Source organism: Fulmarus glacialis, unplaced genomic scaffold (genome assembly GCF_000690835.1).
Source record: "Fulmarus glacialis isolate BGI_N327 unplaced genomic scaffold, ASM69083v1 scaffold43550, whole genome shotgun sequence".
NCBI classification, from domain to species: Eukaryota; Metazoa; Chordata; class Aves; order Procellariiformes; family Procellariidae; genus Fulmarus; species Fulmarus glacialis.
The window spans coordinates 7,360-30,359 of NW_009187929.1; the positions used below are offsets into that span (position 1 = coordinate 7,360).

Consider the following 23,000-nt stretch of genomic DNA (forward strand, 5'->3'; position numbering starts at 1 on the left):
ATCACAGCAACATTTTTACCTATAGACAACGGGACAGAATGACCTATGAACAATGCCAAGGTTTTCAGATGTCAGTGCCTAAAACATTAGGATACTAAACGGATACACAGCCAGTCACGTGTAAGGATCTGATGTCTGGAAAAGACACATACCTCCAGGTTCCATAGATGTCCGTGGAGCTGCACGCGCTCAACATCAGCCTCATCGCACTTAGGACCTCGATGTGTTACTGGAGCACAGCGTTAGACATTCTGTTTTGAAAACGTTGAGCTACATATGTTAGTATTGGTGCTTTGCATTACTGCTAGTATTAAACAGTGGACACTGTGCTGCACGCTACGTGAATAAGCCCGATCTAGACTGTTGCCACAATTAGCTCTGTAATAACGGTCTCGCTATTGATCCTTTGCGGGGAAATATGTCTGCCGATGATACATGTTTACTAAAATGATCTATTACATCAGACCACAAAATCACTATTCAGTTATAACCCTTGCAATCTGTTTTACAAAATTAATATTGGATACAATCATAAAAGGAAACCACCCACACAATACATTATCAACACACGGTTTAAAATGGTCTAATTTTAGACCCTTAGTAAAAATGGATCCACAGGACCTGCCTGTGAATGGCAAGAAAAGGCCATTTCAAATAGGAAAACACTGCTCATGCAACATTCTTCACACACTAGACAATGAAATCACACCCAAATTGTCACTTGCTCACACTTTCTATTACACTCCAATAAGCAGAAGGAAATAAAGCAGCTTTAAGATTATGTCACAATTTTGAAATGTGGAAAACACATATAATAAACAAAATCACGGTGTGAATACAATGGCATCAGTAAATTTAGAAAATTAGAAAGCAGGTTTTTTTTTAATTTTTCTTTTTTTTTTTTTTTCCTTTCTTACATTATTGCACAGAGACCTTTCATCACATGTTCTTCAGCTTTATGCATCTTCCTAAATGTGAAACAAGTGCTATGGATAAAATAAAAATGTAGAAAAGAAGAACAGCAGCACGATTTGTCAAAGTTAATCCCTATAATTTAGTAGGAAAAAAAACCCCTGCTATAAACAAAATATAAGTGCTCTTTATTCATTTAAAAAATAACGCTGACAGTTGCAGAAGTCTGTAAATGTTTATCTGAGTAGGGGGATGCCGACCTCAAATAAAAATAGGCCTAGAAATGATAAGACTGCTGGCCTTGCAGATTTTGGTGAAGACCAGGATTTCAAGTGTAATTATCAACAAAGTTATTTACAGTAAAACTGACCTGAACTTTCAAGAGTGCCATTTTTAGGACCTGGCCCTGCAAGCTTCTGACTCCCCAGGACAACTCCAGCCTCACCTGAAGTTACACCTGAACAAGCGCTGCAGGATCAGTTCCTAAAGGATCAGTTAAAGGCCCTACTGGATTTGAGATTAGTCTTATCTGGAGTATTCTATACAATAATTTACACATATACAGGCTGACAAGCTCCAGTCTGATCCACCACACCTTTATCTTCTACATCAGATTTCTCAGACTGGCCAACTTCCATTCCAGAAGGTTTGGGATACCTGAACGGATACCCGTTGTCATCGAAGAACCTTCGGAAAGTAAACTCGTAAAAAGCATGTTCTGTGTGTTTGCTATTGGAAGAGGCTAGTGGATCCCATGTCCTCGTGCTGTCACCGCTAGCATCGTTCCAAGGACTTTCTTCTTCAACTGGATCAAAATTTGAAGTGTCCATTGGATGGCTGATCTTTGGAACATAGGGAGCTGGCTGCCTACGGATATCGGTAGAGAAGTCCATAGAGTGAAAGAAAGAATGGGCCTTAATATCATCTGCTCCATTTCTTCCAAGCCTGTCCTCAGCAGCACAGCAGAGCTTTGTGATGAGATCAGTTGCCTCAGGGCTTAGCTTGATCTGTGAGGGAATGTGCAGTGTGCTTTCCCAATTTATCACCTGGAGGTAAGAAAGGTATTAAACAACTTCTAATCCTGGAAACAGAATCCTTCCGATTGTCAACATTAACTGTACAGAAGTATACACATAACCAGTCAACTCACAGTCTGTATAGTTATTTTAGAGGTTCAAGAACCCAGTGATTAGATTGCATCAGCTGTTAATAATTACTTTAATGAATCAAGAAACATTGTCGGAAAGCAGATAAAAGGAGCAATTCCATTTTAAAAAAAGGTGAATTCTTTCCTGAATGCTCCCATAGTCCGATTTGAGAACATATTCAGTTTACACATGAGTTCATGGAATGACTTCAAGGAATTACTTCATTTTGTCTCCAAAATGTAAACTAGGAAAAGTGGTCAGGAGATACACCCCTTCTAACAAAAAACTACTCACTTGACTTTGAAACACTTACATTGCCAACTGCAATTATCACTAGCATATCAGCTTACTCAAATCTGACAGGCATTCTAAGGAATTCAGATGGATGAACTAATGCTTACGAAATCAGAATTGTGCTGAGCAGACTCATAAAACTAATAACTATCTATGCAGTTGGACAAGTGAGTTCTAGTCTGATATTCAGTATCTTCATTGATTGGGAAAAGATTTGTCCTTGCATAGAACTATTTAAAATCAGGCTTTTGTAATCACTGCTCCTTTCTCTAGTAAAACAAGAGGGGATAGGTCTGTGCATGGAGGAGAAGGGAAAGGAAAAGTTTAAAATTTTGCTACCACAGATTGGAATTCTGCTTCAACTTACCTTCAGTTGCGTTTCTGTGGGCGTAGGAGCCAGAAAAGGAGGTTGTCCCACTAACATCTCGAAGAGGATCACACCAACACTCCACCAGTCACAGAGCTGAGTGTATCCTGAAAGGCAAGTCAAGAGGTTGTCCTCCACCAACCAAGGAGAATGTGTATAGAGCTACTTGCAATTAAGTATCAAAACATACAGCACAGCTTTCTGTCTTTTCTCAAACAATCTGTGACCTAAAAACAAAGGACTCCCAATCCTTCATCACAAAGTCGCTTCTGCTTGCTGACCTAAATTCTACTGCTGTCAGTGAGGATCTAATCCTGTTGTCTGGGAACCTTTCTGAATAAATTTAATGCTCAACAAAAATGAGTGGTGAAATCATATAATTAGGAAGAATGAAGGGGTTTTTTTGTGCCCTGTCCCACAACTACATCACTACACAAACTGGCACAAACTGGACCTCAAAGAATAACAAAAAGGTTTAGTGACTGATGTCCCCCCTAGTTTGAAAAGCTGCTGAAAGACATAGCCTGGCTCTAGAGAGAGAAGAAAATCACAGATGACTTTCTGAGCAAGTTCCAAGCAGAGGAACAATTTCAATCACTTAATTGCTGTAATAAGACAAATAAGGCATATGTTTGAGATCTCCAAAAAGGAATGGAGGATTTAAACACTGATTTCAGCGGAGATTTGTGTCATTGAATGATGTAGGGTCCAATGTGAAATCTCTCAACTTGAGAAAGATCAAGCTTAGGATCTAGTTTGCAGACAACTTTGAACATCTAATCTCCTTTGTACAGTCTCAATGTCTGTTCTGCATGGATAGCCACCAAGTACTGTCTAAATTCCTCAAGCCAAGCTTTTGAATGCAGGGTGTCCAGTGTAAATTGTGGAAGACTTTTTGTTGGGTTTCCCCAAGATTCTGGCTGGGAATCTGGAGGACATGTTTCAACAAGTTTCCACCATCCACATTTAAGTGGCCCATCTGAATCAGTGATTCAGAACCATTAGCTGGCTACTCACTGGTCTATGTAAACTTGCTAGCGGTCATAGTCATAGTCCATGAGTACAGATAATCTGCTTTATACTTGAAAAATATCGCTGCCAACATCATCTGACACATTTATTGGCAGTCTCATTCAAAGGCCTCAGAGTGTAGATATACACAGACACACAAAGTATGACCACCATCAATGTCAGCAATGTGATGCTAAACAGTGGAACATGTAGAGAAATCTGTTCTCCTTAATCTGAGCTAAGTTTTGTGGCCTTCAGAATGACAATCTTCCAAAGCAGCAAGCTTATTTAAGGCAAAAAAAAAAAAAAGCATTTCTAAGCATCGATGGTCACTTAAACAGGAGAAAAATACAGGTTATCTACCTTTACGAAGCAGGACTTCAGGAGCAATATAATTAGGGGTTCCAACTAACGAGTGGGCTAGACATCTCTGATGCTGCTTCTTAGCTCTTTGTTCCAATGTCTTCAGCCTGTCTCCACATCTACAATTGGACACATCATCCCAAAGATCACTGGGCTCCATGCTGTCTTGTCTGATATGGCTCCCTTTCAAATGAGAAAGAAAGTTTACATTCATGGTCATAAAACACAACACACAAAGAGAAAAGTATTTATCTAGATCTAGTTGTGCCATCTTCTACTCTCACTGAAGATCAGCATTTAAACTTTAAACCCAAGGCATTTCCTTCTGCCCTCCCCTTCACAATTGGTTTTCCATAACCAGCAAAATGTCTCTGTGTCAGAGCAAGGAAGCATGCTCCCATATGGGAGATACAGAACAATGGGGTATATTTAGATTAGCTATACCAATTGTTTATGACCTTTTTGCCAACAGACACCGATGCTCCTCAATGGGACACACATGAAGTGCATGGATTACTTTAAAACTGTGATTAAATGACTTCACCATCAAAAGAGACCCTCCAAACAAGTATAAACTGAAAAATTGCTGCTACTGCAGTGGTCAGCCAGATTACTGATAGGGATTTAAACAGTATTGGAAACAAAGGACTGGAAACAAAATAATTGAATGAGTTAGTGAGAGACAGACAATCATACTGTCATTGACCCATTGTCAATGTACACACCTCCGTTTTCTGAGCTGGCATTTCTATAATGCTATACCATCACAAACAAAGCCTAAGAACACTACCTTTCTGATAGTACTTTGAATTGTGAGTCCACCTGAATCCAGTACACAGTCCAAAGTCAGTCAGTTTGATATGCCCATCAAGGTCTATCAGAATGTTGTCCGGCTTGATGTCTCGATGAATAAATCCCATTTTGTGCACACTCTCTATAGCCAAAGTGAGCTCTGCAATATAAAATCTAGCCAGACGCTCTGGAAAGACCTCCATCCGAATCAGTAGACTCATCATATCCCCACCTGGGATGTAGTCCATCACAAAGTACAAGTTCTCTTTATCTTGGAAGGAATAATAGAGTTTAACCACCCATTCATTGTCTGCCTCAGCAAGTATGTCCCTCTCTGCTTTGACATGAGCCACCTGGTTCCGGTTTAACACATCTTTCTTTCGCAGAGTCTTCATGGCATACAGGGCATGGGTATCCACTTTGCAGGCCAGGCATACTTCTCCAAATGCACCAATACCCAGAGTCTTGATTTTCACAAACATAGATTTGTCCATTTTGGCCCTTTTAAGTCTGTTGTAGTTGGACTCCTTCTGGTAGAGAATTTTCCTCATTTGTTCCTGTTCTGCTTCACAGAGGCCAGCCTTTACAAAGGAAAGCAAACCACAAGAGCTAGTACTGTTACATTCATAGCAAGAGAACAATAAACTAGCATTCCCAAAATGCATTTCTCAGAAAAATTAACCAAGAATCAGAAAAGACATATTCATGGGAGATATATTTCTGAAATATCAACAAACGCACTGTGCCATAACTTGTTACCTGAATTTGCCGTACCTCAGATTGGTATGCCTTTCTCATTTGACTGAACGAAGAGGTATGGGGCAATACTATCAGAGAGGGGAATATAACACAACAAACCTGATGATGAGACTTGGTTTATACCTTTCAAATGTGCACTTTGCCCCTGCACTCCACTATAGGTATGTGCACTGCAGTACAGCTTAACTTAAACTGAAACTTAAACCTAGATGCATCAGTCCACTTTGTTCATGAATGGTTCTCCACAAAAACTCACATTAACAGTTCCTACCTTGAGTGCTGTTCGACTGTTGGTTTTTGTGTTGTAATTAAGAAGCTGGTTTTGACCTACACAATCCCAAGTTCCTTGTGAACCTTCTTCTTTAGAAACTTCCTCAGCCATATACAGCCTCCACTCGCAAGCTTTGTGGATCTCCTGACCATCTGTTCTATAAACTTCCCCCTTTTCCCTCCCAAAACACGTGCATACAACCCTCAGCTCTGGCCTCCCCCCAGCCTCTGCAGCCCAGACCCTGGTGCTATTTCCCCCCTAAATTTATTATTTCCCCTCTGCACCTAAGCTGTAAAAAAGCTGGCTTGTCCAGCCACCTCCTGTCCCCAGAAAGCCTCCAAGTAACTGCGAGTAACATTTCACATGGCTGCGGGGAGAGACCTCCTGAGAAAGGGAGAAGCAGCAGTATCCAACGAGACCTTCCCCACCCTTCAAGACAGAGCCTGCACACTGCCAACTCTGCCAACTTCGGTGCCTGTCTCTCTCCTGAGAGCCACTGGTGGCCTCCACCAGCAGAAGCCCCTGGGCTGATCCCCGGGATCCTCTGACAACTCATCTTCCACAGCACGCCCCTTTCTTTCTGCATACTCCACTTCCAAAATCCCGAATTAACTGGCATCAACTGAAGCACTTTGAGAGGAAGATTAGTGCCTGGTGGGAAGGGGCAATGGGAAGGAGGGTGGAAGGAGTTGAAGCTGACTGCTTAGCAGACTAGAGACCCAAGCATATGCGCACAGGGCTACTGCTTAGATTGATTTAATTTCACAGCTGTAGTCTAGGTCTTTAAAGATGAATGTGGGCAGCCAGACTATGCAGTGAGATCCCCACGGTATAAAAAAGAAATCTGTATGAATAAAGGATGGAGGAGGTCTGCAGAAACTTGCAGAACAGGTAGGATGAATTTTCAGACTGAAGGCAACAGCCAAATCAAAACAAGTAATACTGTTTTTAAAATGTAAGGCAAGTACATCAATCCATAATAAAGGAAGTGTTTACTGTTTTAAGGTAAAATAATTACTGTGTTGTGTTCTTGGTTAATTCTAGAATAATGCGATATTCAGATAGCCAAAATCTCCGGAGTGTATTATTCCAGCCAGTGATGAGGTTGCTAGGGGAAGGAGTTGTTTTTGTTTATAGCTGAATTATCTCTGAGTTATGAAGTGAGGGAAAACTGAAGAGTCAGAAGAGAAGAACTAACGCAATTAGCTGCTGTTTTACTTCTCTAGAGAACATTCCCTATTTCAATCTCAGGAAAATATTCACTTGGAAAAATCCAAGCAATACAACACAATCTGTACTTGTACTGAGGACAAACTATTAACTGTCACTAAAATGATGACCTTTCAGGAGATTTTAGAAGCATATTCATTTAATTTTAACCTCAACAAACAAACTGCTGAGTTTTCTGGAGCAATGCGAGCATCAAATTAATTGACTCTGGAAATTGACTGTGCTAGGGAAGATTGGGTAGTTAATTATTATCCATTATGCGTTAATAATAGCTTTCCTTAGAGTTTACCCTTAAATACAAAAGTAGACTAGTCATATTCTAGTCATGCCTAGGGAAAAAAACCTCTTCCACATTTAAAAATTAAAAAAATTGCCAGAGCAACCGTCAGAACTTGGCAGCTGTGTTTTAAGCAGCCCTATCAGTGAATCAGCTTAGGTTTGAGAGATACAATTAGGCATGAAAGAAGTACTCTCACCCAAAAAGTGCACCTCCCTGAGACCTGCTTCTAGAACAAGTTCCAGCCAGGGTCCCAAGATCAGTTCAAGCTGGCCAAGATATGATTACTTGCACGATATTATTACTTACATGTGTTCAACAGACAACTTCTAGTCAAGTATTACATACTCATCTGAAAACATGGCACAGTGAATATACTGCCAAGTTGAACCATGGCTTTGGTGAATGAGTGGCTATCATGGAACAGGGAGGAAGAACTGGAGCAAAGAGAAAACCTTTTTCAGAGTTTTGCAAGAGCTGCCAAAGTATTGCCAGTTACCTCAGCCTCAAACTGGCTTCCGAGTTCTTGCCTAAGCAAACCTAATACTTTCCTACTATGGGGGGTTTTGCTTCATTTTACTTTTCTGGTATGAAGATATATTATTTCACATCTCAGGTTTTTCAAACAGCCTCCCAGACCTGCATCCACGCTTGTAAGTGAAAATAGTCTGGTATAGGGAGGTGTGGGATACCTACTACTTCCAGTGAAGTCTGCTTTTATAGATTTTTTGACTGATTAAAAATAGTAATAATTGGTTTGACCCCATTAGCTTTTATTATAACAAGACAAGGAAAATTACTTTAGCCATTTCTTGCTCCAATTGTAATCTTCTGTTAATTTTTTGCTGGTAGGTCTTTATGACATTTTCTACATGTTGCTCCATGTAGAACTTGAAGGCAAAAGGTGAGTAGCTCTTTATTCGGGATTCTCGCTTTTCCTCATCTTTGCCATTTTTTCGCACAGGCACCGGCGACGTCTGAATCTGCTTTTTATCCTTGCTTGGTTTTTCAGATTTAGTGTTCTTGCTGCTTTTGTCATTTCGCTCACTGTTCTCCTCAGCCTTATTGCACGTTGAATTGGGGACTACACGGAGGGTCTGCTCTACGCCCATGCATAAGCAGTTGATATCAAATTGCTCAGAGCTACCAGGAAGTAACAAATGCTTGGGATACGGTGGTGGTGGACACCGCAGTTCCTGGTTACCATAATCCACATCTAGTTGATAGGCATTAGCTGCTCCAACAGGTGGCACATGCTGCTCAATAATCTCCAAGCCATCCACAGCTGGTGCCTGCGCAGGTAACCAACCAGGATGGGAAGGACCCACTGCAGTCTGAGGTTCAGGTCTCATCACTCGCATGCTCTTCACTGGCTGGAGAATATGAGCAGATGTGACTGCTGTGATAGTATTTGGAGACGTAACTGAAGGATCAGGTTTTCCTGGAGGAACCTGTCTTAAAGACACTGTCACTTGTGGCTGTTGCTGGTGGTTGTTAAAGGAGTTTGTTCTGCTCGGCACTGTGGCATCGGGTCTGAAGGATACATGTTGCCGTGGAGATGTTTCTATTCCTGGATTTTGTAAAGAATCTCGGCGTGACGGTGTTGCTGCCTGCCACTGCTGAACTTGAGGATTATTCATGTCATAGAGGTCCATATTTAGGCTATTTCTAGATGGAGTTAATAGATTTTGTGGTGGACTGTCTGAAAAATCATTAGCAAAGGCTGGACCTCTGGATATCACATGCATTTGATGAGAAGAAGGACTTGTCTGTTTGTGATGAGAATGTGATATATACAGGCTTGCCGGTGCCTGCTGAAATGCATGACCAGAATTATTCTGAACAACTGCCCCTTTATTTGGGAGACTGGTGTATCCTCCCTCCTGCTGCATCTTGTTTTGGAAGGATGGACTCCGCTGAACACCATACCCCATAGGTTCCCCCTGCACCATCATGTGCTGCCTATTGTAATGTTGGCTGTTGGAGCCATGGGATGCCTGCAGCTGCAAAGCTTGACTGCTGTGATTAGCCACTGGATAATTAATCACAGAAGACTCAATATTTGCAGGGTATGTTTTCTGCTGATGGCTTGTTGGTGTGCTATGAGTGCCTACTCCAGAGGGTCGCTGTACAGGAGCATTCATAGCTGTAGGCTGCGAAGTAGAGATTAAATAGTCCATGTATGGCCTTGGAACTTCAGTAAGCATATTTGCACCTTCTGCTCCAAAGCCTGTCCCTTCATAGGCTGCATTACTGATCTGATGGTAGGACGGAAAAGATTCGTTTGATCCTTCGAAGCTTGGCCTGCGGGTTACATTATTTGGCACAATACCCTTTCCTTTATAAAAAGAACACAAAAGAACGTTAGGAAACAATTCAGGTGAACCAATTACTTTGCATTACTCATCCACCTATAGATACAGACATACACATACACGCACACTGCATAGGGAGTGTATGTTATAAAAACACCTTCCAAAATCTAAATTAAGCACTCCGAACATTTAAAGTTATAGGTGCCAAGTATTACTACTGATAACGAGCTACTGGCCCACAACACTGCTCATGCCAGGAATCATCAGGGAGTCCTATCACATCATGAAAATAGAAGCACAAATTCCTTAACTATGAAATCATCAGATTACACTACAGCCTGGTTTTTAGAGCTGGACCAGTGTTACCAGTCATTACTCACAGACAGGAGGAAGCTACAGAGCAGGGGGTTAAGTACAGCACCAACAGGAGAAAAAAAGCTCCTGGAAGGACTGTCAATACAACGTAAAAGTCAACATTACTATAAGCTACTAGGTCACCGCATAGTCCACATCTTCTGTACAGTGAGCTCCTTGCTCAAGCTGGGGATTTGCTTACATCTCCCTGTTCCATCGTTCTCAAAAATCCCTGTTTCCGTCTCCTTTATTTACAACAAAGGCAACGTGTTGGACACAGAGTATCCCCTCATATTACTCATCTTCCATCTGTTTGGAAGGTGAATCTTTCAGGGTGTCAACATGTTAATCTTAGCTTGACGAATGTGCAGAGACAAGATAGCAGCATTCCTACACTGGAAGTGTTAATGGCACTTTTCATCAGTTCTTTGATCTGAGGAGAAATTGCAGGTGTATAAAGCACTGGCTGTGCTAAAAAGACAATGGGAGACTGTGCTGTTGCTATTTTTTTGTTCCCCTTCTGGTTCTTTAGCTTTCACAAATCACAGGACTTGGCCCATTTATGCCTGAATGATTTCCTTCTAAAATTTTGACTTCACAAGATCTGCAAGAATAGTAGTATTGAGCTAACAGGCTTGAACACTGGACTGCAAGCTTTTCCAATTATTTGCATTACAGCGTGTCCCAGCTGGGCCAGATGCAGCACACCTAAGCATAGCTGTTGACTCCTCGCCTTGACACACAAGACCTGCTATATACAGACACACAAGGACGTGCACATTATTAAGACAGGTCTATGCACCATCTCAGCATGCTGAAAAGGCTGCCACACTAAATGACACTTCCATACACAATGAAATGTTTTGAAACGGAATCAAGTTGGACAAATAATCAGCATTCTTTAAAGTGAAATCTATAATCGGCAGCTCTTTTTCCTACGGTAACACTAGGCCATGCTTACCGAGGTTGTACTTATAACAGCACTCCCTGACAGCTCATCTGTTGGGACACAGTGAGATGCACTGATGAGGATGTGGCAATCCAAAGCATCCTAAGAAGTGGCTACTCTGGCCTGGAGGTAGGAGGCAGCCATAAGACCCATTTGTCATCTCTGTCAGTAAGATTCATGCTGAGCCTCCGGGGCAAACTGACTTTGTTCTTCCCTATCAGAGGCCGTGAAGGAAAGTAGCAGCAATAATTGTCCTCCTTTGGGACACATACTTCAGCTATGCAAGGAATCTTGCTGATGTCAAGAGAGATATGATGTCCACCTCCTAGATTTGTATACCAAGTCTGTTCTGGTCTGACAGAGGAATATTTGGATTTGTGAAGATACCAAATGTGGTAGTTGCAGATGATTTTTTTTTCCCCACACACATTCCTATCCAACATGGTAACTGTTATGACTATCTCTTGCCTGTGAAGGTTTTAGATCAGAGTGTATTCTTGAGATTAATCAACTATACTCATGGGATCATCTGTTTTTATACATAACTCTCTGTCGCACAGTAATATCTGGTAATTTTTATTTGAGTCTTGCCAGTATGCTGAAACTCTTCTTAGCTTTACTACTGAAGTTAAAGCAGGACAAAAATGAATAATTTGAATTACCTATATAAATCTATTTCCATACACCAATATATGGAATTCAAAATGAGAAGATTCAAATTATCACACTGCAAATGAAAAGTTCCCAAGTAGCATTACATGCTTCCTAATGAACCAGAGGAGACCTATGGTATCGCAGCACAAACACCACCATACCAAGCAAATCAACATGATTTTGTGGCACCTCAGGCAGGCAAACATCAATTGCGTGACATTTAAGTTTTGCATTCTGTGTATCCTAAAAGCAAAGGTGGATCCTCAGCGCGAAAGGTTAAGTATTCAAAACAGCTGCATGCATTGGAATGTTAAGAAAGCAAAAACAATGCAAATGAAAGACAACTGAGTAATTAAAATGTTAGCCTAGAAAGATTTTTCAACACTTTCAGAGGAAATGTTTGCTCTTTAGGACCGGGTCACTTTAAGGAATAAAGCCTTTAAAACATAAAGCAAATTACAGTTCAGTAATTCTGTCAAAGTTATTTTAAATTCTCTTTAAGGCCCAGTTGAGGCCACATTTGTGCATGTATTAGGACAGAGCTCTCCATATAGCAAACTGGCCAGTACTACTTTGTCTGTCAGGTGTCACACTGCAGGGTAACACTCTTGGAAATGTCTTCTTAGGGTTTTCCAGAATTTCCCCAAATAATAAAACAAGAAGTCTAAGACTGATAGAAATGGCAGCTGAGCTGCTCCTTACACAGAACCATCACCCCTTCCCACCACATATGAAATGCCATTCCTGAGAGTGACCACCTGGAAAATGAGATCCTTCCCCATTTCAGTCTTCCCTATATGTGGCTACCCTCAGGGTCCCCCAGGAAAGAAGTGGCTTTACTGAAGACCTCCTTCCAGACCAGGGATTTCTCTCTGTAAACTGAATGGGCTTTCTCTTCCTCAGCTTTCCTCATCTCTGGACATGCCTCTCTAACAACTATGCCAAATTTAACACCCTTCCCAACAAAGACCTTAAATTTCATCAAGAGGCAAGAAAGAACGTGCTGCTGAGGTGGCCAAGAAGAGAAATTTGTCATGTGGAAATCACTTGCACTCAGTAAACTCAACTTATGACCACACTTAGAGGTCTGTTCTACTGTAATCAGACTGACTGAACAGATTTGTTAGCTTCAACTAGTCCAACACAGACAAGACCTTTTAAGTCTAAATGTTGCCACTGACACAAGAGAAGTTCCTTGTCCAACAAAACAGGGCTCTGACAACAGCTCTCCAATCCGCTCAACCCTTCCTCTCTAACCCCTCTGCAGCATGTAATACTGTGTGATTACACAGGTTCAGCCAGTCAGAGGATGGTTATTTGTCTGCTTGGCCAATTTTTGAACCTGATAGAAGATAAAAGTGACAAGCTGCCAAACTAGAGTATATCCTGACCACAGATCAAAAGCATTCTGCAGTGCTGTAAGTCCAATACCTAAACGGAAACAACTCTTGCAAGGTCTGATGTTTGCTGACGAGGAATAATGCAGGGCCCAAATCCTGCCATTTGCTAATTTACATGAAACAGAACCGAAGTAGACTAGCAGGGATGAGTTGAAAAGTTTCTGTTATCTTGGCCCAAGCTACTTCTGCAGTGTACTTACAAGTACACTGAATGAATTCCTGGGAAGTGAGCTATCTCACAACTCCACGGCAATTACTTACATGCAAGCTTTTACTTAGCGGTAAACTTGAGATGATTGAAGTGATTTGCATTGAAGGATAAATAGCTTTGTGTTTAAGAAGATGGACTACGAATGTGCTCTTGCAAAGCAAGTGAGTTGTGTTCAGCTTCCAGCCCAGCTCACCTTGCAGGGCCATGTTCATGTCACTGTCTCCTACAAGAGTACTATTGAATACTGCCAATCCACTACTCACCAGCAATGACTCTACTTTAAAAAATAGCTTCTTGCAAGAAAGAAGAACACAATTTTTAAAAAAGTTCATGCTTACCTGGTGAGGTCTGCTTAATTACACGTACTATCTGTTCATTTCTGGGATCCAAGTAGCTCATCTTACTGATATACTCCAGAGCCGCTTCAATACTTCTGCTACCCGTCTGCTTCAGTGCTCGGACAGCCATCTCCTGTACAAAGCAAACAAGACTTGAATCACATTGAGACAAAACCCAAGCACTGTACTGCAGGCTAGAAAGCAGTAAGTGTTCTTACGTTTATAGAAACATTTTATAATCACACCAGATCACAGCTGCCTGAAGACAAATGGACTCATATTTTGAAAACATTTGCATGCCTTCTACAATTCAAAAATTAAAAGAAGAGAATAAGAAAAAACACAACCTGCCCAAACTCTGGCAATTAAAGAAGCATCAAATTGAAATGTGTACTTTAAGATTCCTTAAAATAAACTTTGAGTCAAATCTGGAAAAGGCAGCATAGTTTGACACAGGGTGAAATAGAATGAAATATTTAGCTTTTGGTATTTGAAAGCATGTCCCTTAGTCACACCTGAACACAGTAAAAGCTTTAAGCTTTCTCAGATGCCACAAGAAGCTAATTAGGCAGCGACTGATTTCTGCTGAGCAAATCCTGGCCCCACTAGAGTCAATGGGGAAGAAAGATTGCTGTTTTCAGTACAGCTGGGACATCATTCACTATCTGTTTGGAAAATGACTAGCACACCAAACTGCATTTCACATTGTTAGTCTTTTTAGCTGTATTTTATTGGGCACACATCCATCACTGAGTAGTTAATATGGGTGCCAGACACACAACCTGAAAACTAAAACTGGGGTAAATATGAATACTGTAGTTAAACTACTGCAACACAGCCATGGTTAGTGTCCCCTGCTCTAAAGCCAGCAAGGCACATTCTTCTGGAGTTTGTTTATACATTTACTTATAGCTCAGGTACAGAATACCTTTCAACAATGACTCTAGCCTCTGGTTACAAAGCAAAATTCACAAATCCTTGCAAGGCTGCAAAGGTCTTTTTTGAAATGATGGAGAGACCGAAATCCAAAGCTTTAATGTTGAATTCACATCACTGAACTTCAACCATCAAAAAGTTACTTAGTCGAAAGTAGTTGCCGAGAACCTTTCTACAATCACCTCCAAAAGGCAATTCATAAAATAGATATAACAGGAGATAAACTGACCTTTGGTGACAGAAGATTAGAAGACTAATTTGAACTAGACTCCTAGCTCTTAGATGGTTAAAGTTGGATGAAATTAATGTCACCATCAAGGACTTGCCTGCAAATGTCAGTATTCTACTATCTTGCCACTGTAGTGCCATTTTTAGAATTCTGTCGTCACAACCTGCCCACTGAGCACTGAATCAGATGGAGTTTGTGCCTTCTTGGCTTGGCTTACCAACTGCAGATGTGATGGCTGGGTTGGCACAAGCACACCGCCCTCCCACAGGGCAGTTCTGCGCACTGGGTAGCACTCAGGTAACCTCAACATGTATGCCCCTTTCCCGTATCATCTGGAGCAAAGAGCAACTTTGCTCGACTGAACTGCAAGTACGTGTAACATACTCACTAACTGTTTACTTAGCAAGGGAGGATCATCTCAGATGACACTAATTCACACTTAGCACAGAGCCACACGCTGGCACTTGGCATTTTGCTTCGCTTAGCTCAGTCCCCTCCTACTCCCCCCAAAATGGCAGCATTTTCTCCATTACTCAGAGGTTCTGCTTGGGGAATAGCTATAGCAAGTTTGAATATTTTTCATACAATTTATGACTCATAATTCATAGAAAGGCAGTAGTTGGTTTCACATTTCCTATAGCTGAAATATTTCACTGGCATCAACACATTACTAAGGGCAATTTTAAATCAACAGAAAACTATTATGTGTGAAGGAAAGAATTTCCCACAATGTTTTTTTCTTCTCTTTCTTTCTTTTTTCTTCTTCTGGATACATTTCTAAAGTATTAGCAAATTCGCATCCTGGTGCTCAGCATTCTCATCATCCAGGGACTCTGGGCTTTACAGCCCAGTTCCATAGGGCTGCTAACACACTCTGCCCATTTACACCAGCTGGATCTAGCCTTAGATCACAAGTCTTAAAGTTTCCTAAATCAAATGTGCTCAATACGCAAGACTGAAAGGTCTTTGGGCTGGCTTGGATGTTGGGTTTTTTTTGGTTTTGTCTGCAATGGAGTACCAAGAGAATAAATGCTTGATAAGCAATTATCTTAATGATTAATAAAACAGCCCATATAATCCACTTCTCCCTCTCTTAGCTGTGTTGGCTGTATGCAATTCAAAGGGGCTAAAACAGGTTAGTTTTTTATCACCAGCATAGTGATATAATCTCTGAAGACAATTCTTCCCCCCCGCTCCCCCCCACTATACCGTGGCACTACTTCCTCCTCTTTTGCCATTGCCTATGTCAGAAAAGCAGAGTAAAAATGACACTGGTCTATCTGAAGCTGCATGTTCTACCTTCAGCAGATATGTTACGGGATTCATATTTAACCTTCAGTAGGAATAATGGAAGGGGAATAGCCCACATTTCACTGTGGGATAAGCGAAGAGGGCCAGCAAGAGCTTGCAGATGTGTCGCTCGCAATCTCGCAAGCAGCTGCCCTGTGCTCCAGCTCACCGCCTCTCATCTTTCATTAGATCAGCTCCCACCCTCCAAAGTGTTTCCTCATTACATACCCTGTTTGCTTAGCATTCACATTACTGCTAGAAAAAATGAAGTAAGTTTTTTTGTGGTTCAAAAGAACACCTGTGATTCCCCTGTACACCATCCCATAGCTTTGGCCCTTTCCCCCGTAGCTATCATGAGACACAAATAGCCCCAGTTTCTGATGCTGGTTCACAAAAGCCTCGCATCATCTCCAAGCAAATGGAGAGCGACCAACAAAAAATAAACATTCCACATACAAAAGGAAAGTGGTTTTTCTCAGAAGCAGATCACATAGAATCATAGTTCTCCACCCATGAGACAAATCCCTCTGGGGGCATGCGATACTCCCGGAGAGTGGAGGGCAACAAGAGGCTCCAGCACTGTTACAGCTGGCCTTTGGCCTCCTCTGTGTTGTTTTTCCCACCACCATCCTCCATGCCTGCAGCTCTCTCCTCTCTGGCAGCCACATGAAGAGGGCTCCGCTCATTCCAGTACCTTTTCATTAGGGATGGGGGACAAGTTGATGCATGGCTGAGGCGGCCGCCAGCTAATGGGGCATGGTGGCACTCTCCTTCCTATATGCAACGCATTGATGAGCTCTGCTGAGCGAGGGAGCGTGGCTGGGACGAGGCAGCAAAGGGCTGGCCTCCAGGAGCCTGCTGAAGGGGAAGCTGGCTCCCTGCTGGCGGCAGGGGCCAGAGCCTGGGCCACATTTGCTGGAAATCAATATAAGGACTGTTTTGAAGGATGGGAAGAAGGGCAGAAGACGGATTAAGCAGTGTCCGTAGTTACACTTGTTGGAGAGCAGAGGCTTATGTGAGATGGAGTGTGTTTGTGAGAAGCAGCAGAATGGCTCAAGAAGGAGAGAAATCAGTGCCAAAATCTTGCAAACTGATACTGTAGACAGTAGAAGGGCTGAGGAAACAAGAGGACAGACACTGGGCAACAATAAAAGTGCACAGCTACACTGACAAAGATAGAGCTGTCTTGATTTTATGCCACTCTAAGGTAAGTACGTTTTAGAAAGAGAAGGAAAAAAAGACCAGAAACGACATGTGAAAAAAAAATCCAGAACATTCAGGCAGGTACGGGATCAAATCCAGCTCCCACTGAGGTCAACAAAGATTTCCATTAACTGCAGGGTACACTGCATCAGGCCCTCTGCTTCGGATCGTTTCCTTTTCACCAGGCCAAACGCTGTCAGCCGCGGTATGGTTTGGAAAGCTGGCTGCTGGCTGCGTTCTGCTAACCCCACAGCCAGCTGTCAGGCTGCAAGGGAAACACAAGCCACTGGCAGCACGCACATAAACCACAAGGGAACAGAGTGGTCCTGGCCCCAACTCATTCTTTGCATTCTGTGTATTCCCTTCAGAGGATTCAATCTCTCTGTGCAGGGCTTTTATGCACCTTTTTGCTTCCAGACATCGCTAGCTGTTGGTGAAAAAATAGACCAGAAAAAGCAAATGTGAAAAGCTACAAGGGGAAAATGTGCTTTTACAATTAACTCTAATAATTTTGTAATTAATGTTACAGCTGCAATATTAAAATGAGGTTTCAGTGGTCAGCTGTGGTTCTGGACAGATCTAATGGAAAACCAAAGTCAGGCCATGAACCACGAAGCAGATTGAGGCAACTTTGCAGGATCCCAATTTGTGGGTTCACAGAGAAAAATGGGGAGGAGGGTGTGTCCCAGCTAGTTCCTGCAGTGGGCTACCCAAACCAGACAGCTGCACGGTCAACATGCTCTCCGCTATTTCCCCAGTCTTGTGCTGGTAGAAGGCAACTTTCCAAGAGATTTCATGATTTTGCTAGAAGGAAGGCCACCTTTGAGCTCAGATGTTCAACAGGGAAAATCCTTGTTTGATGGTAAACAGATATTTGGATGTGTGCATATACAGACTTCATCTCACTCTGTGCTCTGTGGGCAACGTGAAAGGCTTTCCCCATTTTACCCTCCCGCCTGGCTGTACTCCACCAGCACTGGCGGAGGCCTGCGTTCTTGCTGTACTACAGGGTTGTCCAGCAACATTTTTCATTCAGAAAGCTCCTTGTTGCCAAGATGTATTTATCATCCAAGTGAAGATTGCACAAGAGGTTACAATAAGTAAGACTTTTTCCCAAGAACATTGTGTCTGAAGGAGACAATAGGTCCTCCAAGATTTGGCAAGGGTAATTACTTGCTAACAACAACAAAAATTAATTACTTGCTTTCCATTCACAAAGAAGGATGGGCGACAGATGCAGGAAACAGATACAGGTTCCCTGCGGAAGGGAAAAAACTAAAGCTCATGCCAGAAGAGATGATCCAGAATTGATTACGAACCTTTCTGCGATAGCCCACCATTGTAGGAATTTTCATTCATGATTTTAAACATGCAAAACCTAAGAAATTCAGGAAACAATGTGTACAATATGCTCTGTCAGGATTTCTGCAGCCCCACAGAACAGAGAACCTTATTTTGTAATATTCTCTATCTGTAATTATTCTCTAGTTGGACGCTTCATCCAATTTTGTACTCTACTTCTGTTTTGCCTGTTTTCAGGTTGCAAACACCAGGGGCTAAATTTTGCCCGCAAATTCCCATGCCTATCTATAACCCTGATTAAAATATTCTAGCCACATAATTAAGAAGCTATCCTGAGAATCATTAGCACTCTTCAGTTTTAGTGTATCAAAAAAGCAGGAGGAAATCAGCACTGGCTGAGACCTACTGAGTGCCCACTTGTTTGCCGCAGGATCACTTAGTCCATTCATAAACCACATAACCCGTTCAGAAACTAACAGAGATCTACCGCAAGGCTAGTTAAGAGTTTTCTGCCCCCACTGCTCCTGTTACAAAGCTCCTCCACAGCTATACTGCTTTGGCGGTGATAAACCTCCCTCTTACTTTCACCCTAAATTACACAGGGTCAGTTTATTCCCTCTACCTTTAGTTTCAATTGTCTTTTAACTTCAGCAGTTCTGCTGTTATCTACAGAGAGCGAGCCCCCTTCATCCTAAGGGATGCTTGCAGCTTAGCCTCCTGGGCTAAACAAACCACACTCCTTCAGTTTTCTCTTGTGAAACAAGCTCTTCATTCTCTGTATGGCTGTAGTAGCCCATCTCTGTACCAAGAAAGATCAGACTGGGACATGGTTTTGATAAAAGCTGCACACACCGTTCTTGATGACATGCAAACAGTGGTGGAAAAGTTATCCCTGTGGTAAAGTCATTCCTTTTCTTTGTTGATTTCAGCAGAGGAAGTCTGAGTTTGGGGCTTTAGTCCTTGCTTGCAGCATTTCTACCCTTTGTGCTCCTGAATTTATTTTCAGTTCTGGTAGCACTCCAGCCCTTAAGGTCATCCATTATTTTGGTCAGATGCTCCAGCCCTGCTTTGCACTGACTGTGTGTTCCCACTTCATGCTGTCAGAGTGCTTCCTTTCTTTTTTTTTTTTTTAATACCAGACTTATTAATGGAAAAAGTACGAAGAAGGGACACCCTGTGGCACATAAAGTTGGGGCAGACAGAAAAAGAATATGGATAGGTGACTAAGTTACATCACATCAACATATGAAAAAAATAACTGAACTGTAAAATAGGAATGGGGAATTACAGGTAAGGAACAACTTTAACCAGAAAGCTTTTATATAACGTTTCCAAGGGATATTTGAAGAACTATCAAAGGGAGTATACCCAAAAGATAGAGGGAGGATTTTGGAAATGATACAATCCTCTGGTAAACATCCTATCAGAAGAAAAACAAATAAAAATAAAACTAACATGACATTTGCTGCTATGCCACCACTCATTCTGCTTGCCTTCAGACTCTTTTAGTCTTGATTTAGACAGTCACCTACAGAGGGTAGGTATCTTTACTATTCTGCGTTTGCGCAGCATCCAGTACAATGGAGTCCTGCTATCGTGTTCATGGCAGTATGACAACTTATTATTAAATAAAAGTAAGGTAATTAAGTCCAGCACAAAATATTCAACTTGGAGGAGTAGGTAAAAAGATACTGGAGGGCTAAAGTGTCAATTCTGCTGGATCCCAGGATAGAAACCCTTGAATTGCGACCACCACAAACCAATGCCGAAATAAGATTACCTTAATCCTCTAAGACACAGGACATGGCACATTTCCTGTAGCTACGGAAGGAATGAGGCAAAATAAAACAGAAGTAACTAGAGATTGAGAAGCATCTTTTGATGATCAGGAGTATAGCTGTTCAAAATATTTCCAGTATCTTTTCAGATTTAAAACAGCTCTGGACGATTAAAAAGCAAACAAATGAACCAGACAAATGAAACCAACATTTGAAATTTAATTTTTGTATTTTACTAGCCCTAGAGCTAATACAAAGTTCTTTTACAAGTATGGCAAAAAATCAAAATACAAAGGCCATCATGACACTTCTCTACTGTTTTTTCCTGGCTGCTTTTCCTTAAGCTCATGACTAGTCAAAGCTATTTAAGTTCCTCCAAGAGAAAAAAAATATTTTACAGACTTAGCAGCAGGGTGCTTACAAAGAACAACCACCGTAACACCTTTATCAACTTGGAAAGGGCAAGGGAGGAAAAAACCAAGAGCTGAGAACAGTTACTGGAAATACGACATAGCCCCTTAGCAGGTGTCTCAAAAGGCACCAGTTACATCAAAATACTTTTTTAACACTATGCAATTTGTATCAAGCAGCAGCATATAACTTTTTTGGGGTTTTTTTGTTCTTTTAACTGAACTCATATAGTACATTCCCCCACCGCAGCTCCTTCTAAGACACGCTGTGTTTCGCCATGGATGTTTCACAGAGGACATCTGCCATTTTACACTACAGTTCTTGTGTTCTGCAAGTTGTTCAAATATGGCTTTTTGCATTAAAAGGAGAGACACGAATTTCAGGCTATAAGCCAATCTAAGGTCCCAAAGTTAAGATATTTGGAAATAAACCAAGCATGGCTGTTCAACATATTTCCAAACAAATGCTTGTAAAATGAAGGGAGTATTTATAACAAGGCATCTCCAGACAAAGAGCACGTGTAAACACTTCAAGAAGCTCTGCTGCACTATTCAAGAGATGCAATCTGTTTAAAGAAAAAATGCACATGCACTGCAATGTCAATTTGAAAATCCAGTCAGAACATTTAATCAGACAACTCCTGTCGATATCCCAGAGAGTATGTGTGCGTACATACAGACACGCACGTAGGTATTACATCATGTGTGCATGTTTGTGTATGTGATTTTGTTGAAGTTAATCTAATTTCAAGTAAGTCTGTGAGCCCTTTGAAATCAATGTATTAAAAACGACACAACACCTTTTTTCATGAAGAAATAAGGCTGTTATTTGTGTCACCAGTCAGACAAGACAAGTAATTTAATTATACACATATATATACACACACACATTTATTATAGCATTTCTGGAAGCATGTCAGGCACTCTGGAAAGGACTTGGAAAGGGAAGGCCTGCAGGAAGCTGGAAGCGGCCTGCCTCAGGCAACAAACCTGCACTCTGCTTGAAGCTCAAGTGTCATGATAGAACAATTACAAACAAGACATGGCATTAACAACAATAATGGAAAGGGAGTGAGAATAATCAAAAGCCATCACGAATACCACTTTTTTTTTCTTTTCTTCCAAGCCGGCTGGGAAGCAAGAACAGAGCTGAGCTGCTCTGTCCCAATCAGGGCACAGGCATAAGAAGGGGAGCAGAGTGCAGAGAGCCCCATCACAGAGGCAGCTTAATGCATAGACCTGAGGGGCAATGACAAAGAGCCTGTTCTTCCTGTCCCCCCGGCCTTGGAAAAAGCACATCTGTGGCTCAAGAGCTGGTGGTAGAAGCCTAGTTTCCCTAGCTATTTGGTGGAGAGAGTGACACTGTTGGCACCCAAGATACGTGGTAACTTGCTGCCTACCTGAGAGGTTCTAGCACCCCTTTCTGAAGGCACCCACTAAATTTTTGTAGGAGCACAGGCTCCTGATTTAGCAATCAAGCTTGGCCAACAGTAATAGGCAGCAGTAGTATCTCCCCGAATACAAAAAGTCCCCATTCTGAAAAACACACACTTTGCTTCAGATCCCACATCAGAACAGAGGTGTAAGGAGTGAGCAGAGCATTCAGTTTTGAACACATGTAGTACTTCAGGACTATCTACATACCACAATTCATAGGCCAAGTTTGCATTAATGGTAAAATAAAGGAGAGCGGAAAGCGTGTACTTGTGCATCTTCACTGCTCGAGGGATCTTCTAGCGGCACAAAATCCTTTCTACTGTGATGGCACCCAAAGCCTTCTGCACTGCACTGAGCCCTACACAAACACAAGGGAAGAATCCTATTCTAAAAAGGATTTCTAATTTAAAACAGAACAAACAATTGTATACACAGCCATAACTGTTCCTCATTACTCTCCAAGTCTGCTCATTGAAGAGCTATTTAAACTATTTAGAGTTCAGTGTAACCAAATGACCCATGGCGGGTGCATCAACAGACAGAAAGTTGTACAAATCTCTCTTAATCTTTCCTCAGCACTGGAGCAGAGGGAACTCAAACCAGGAGCACTATTATGTGCTAATTCAGAAATCTTATATTGAGGCCAAATCATGTTATATAAACAGCATTTATAAATTACTGCATTGGCAGGTTTATGTTACAGAGCAGCACAGAAAAGCTTTGCTTACTTTGTGCATGTGTGAATGCACATGCACACACATGTAAGTGAG

At 41.7% G+C, this 23,000-nt stretch overlaps 1 protein-coding gene across 1 annotated transcript in view; it reads right to left on the reverse strand.

Moving 5' to 3' along the window:
• Positions 1 to 1,463: 1,463 nt before the first annotated feature.
• The window catches only part of LATS2 (large tumor suppressor kinase 2), a 44,407-nt gene continuing 22,870 nt past the window's right edge, over positions 1,464 to 23,000 (reverse strand). The window contains exons 2-7 of the mRNA XM_009576759.1: positions 13,646 to 13,778; positions 8,225 to 9,762; positions 4,886 to 5,468; positions 4,096 to 4,278; positions 2,722 to 2,828; positions 1,464 to 1,958 (exon numbers count right to left, since the gene is read on the reverse strand). Of these exons, the coding sequence (XP_009575054.1) occupies positions 1,464 to 1,958; positions 2,722 to 2,828; positions 4,096 to 4,278; positions 4,886 to 5,468; positions 8,225 to 9,762; positions 13,646 to 13,778 (3,039 nt within the window). The remainder of the gene's footprint in view (positions 1,959 to 2,721; positions 2,829 to 4,095; positions 4,279 to 4,885; positions 5,469 to 8,224; positions 9,763 to 13,645; positions 13,779 to 23,000) is intronic.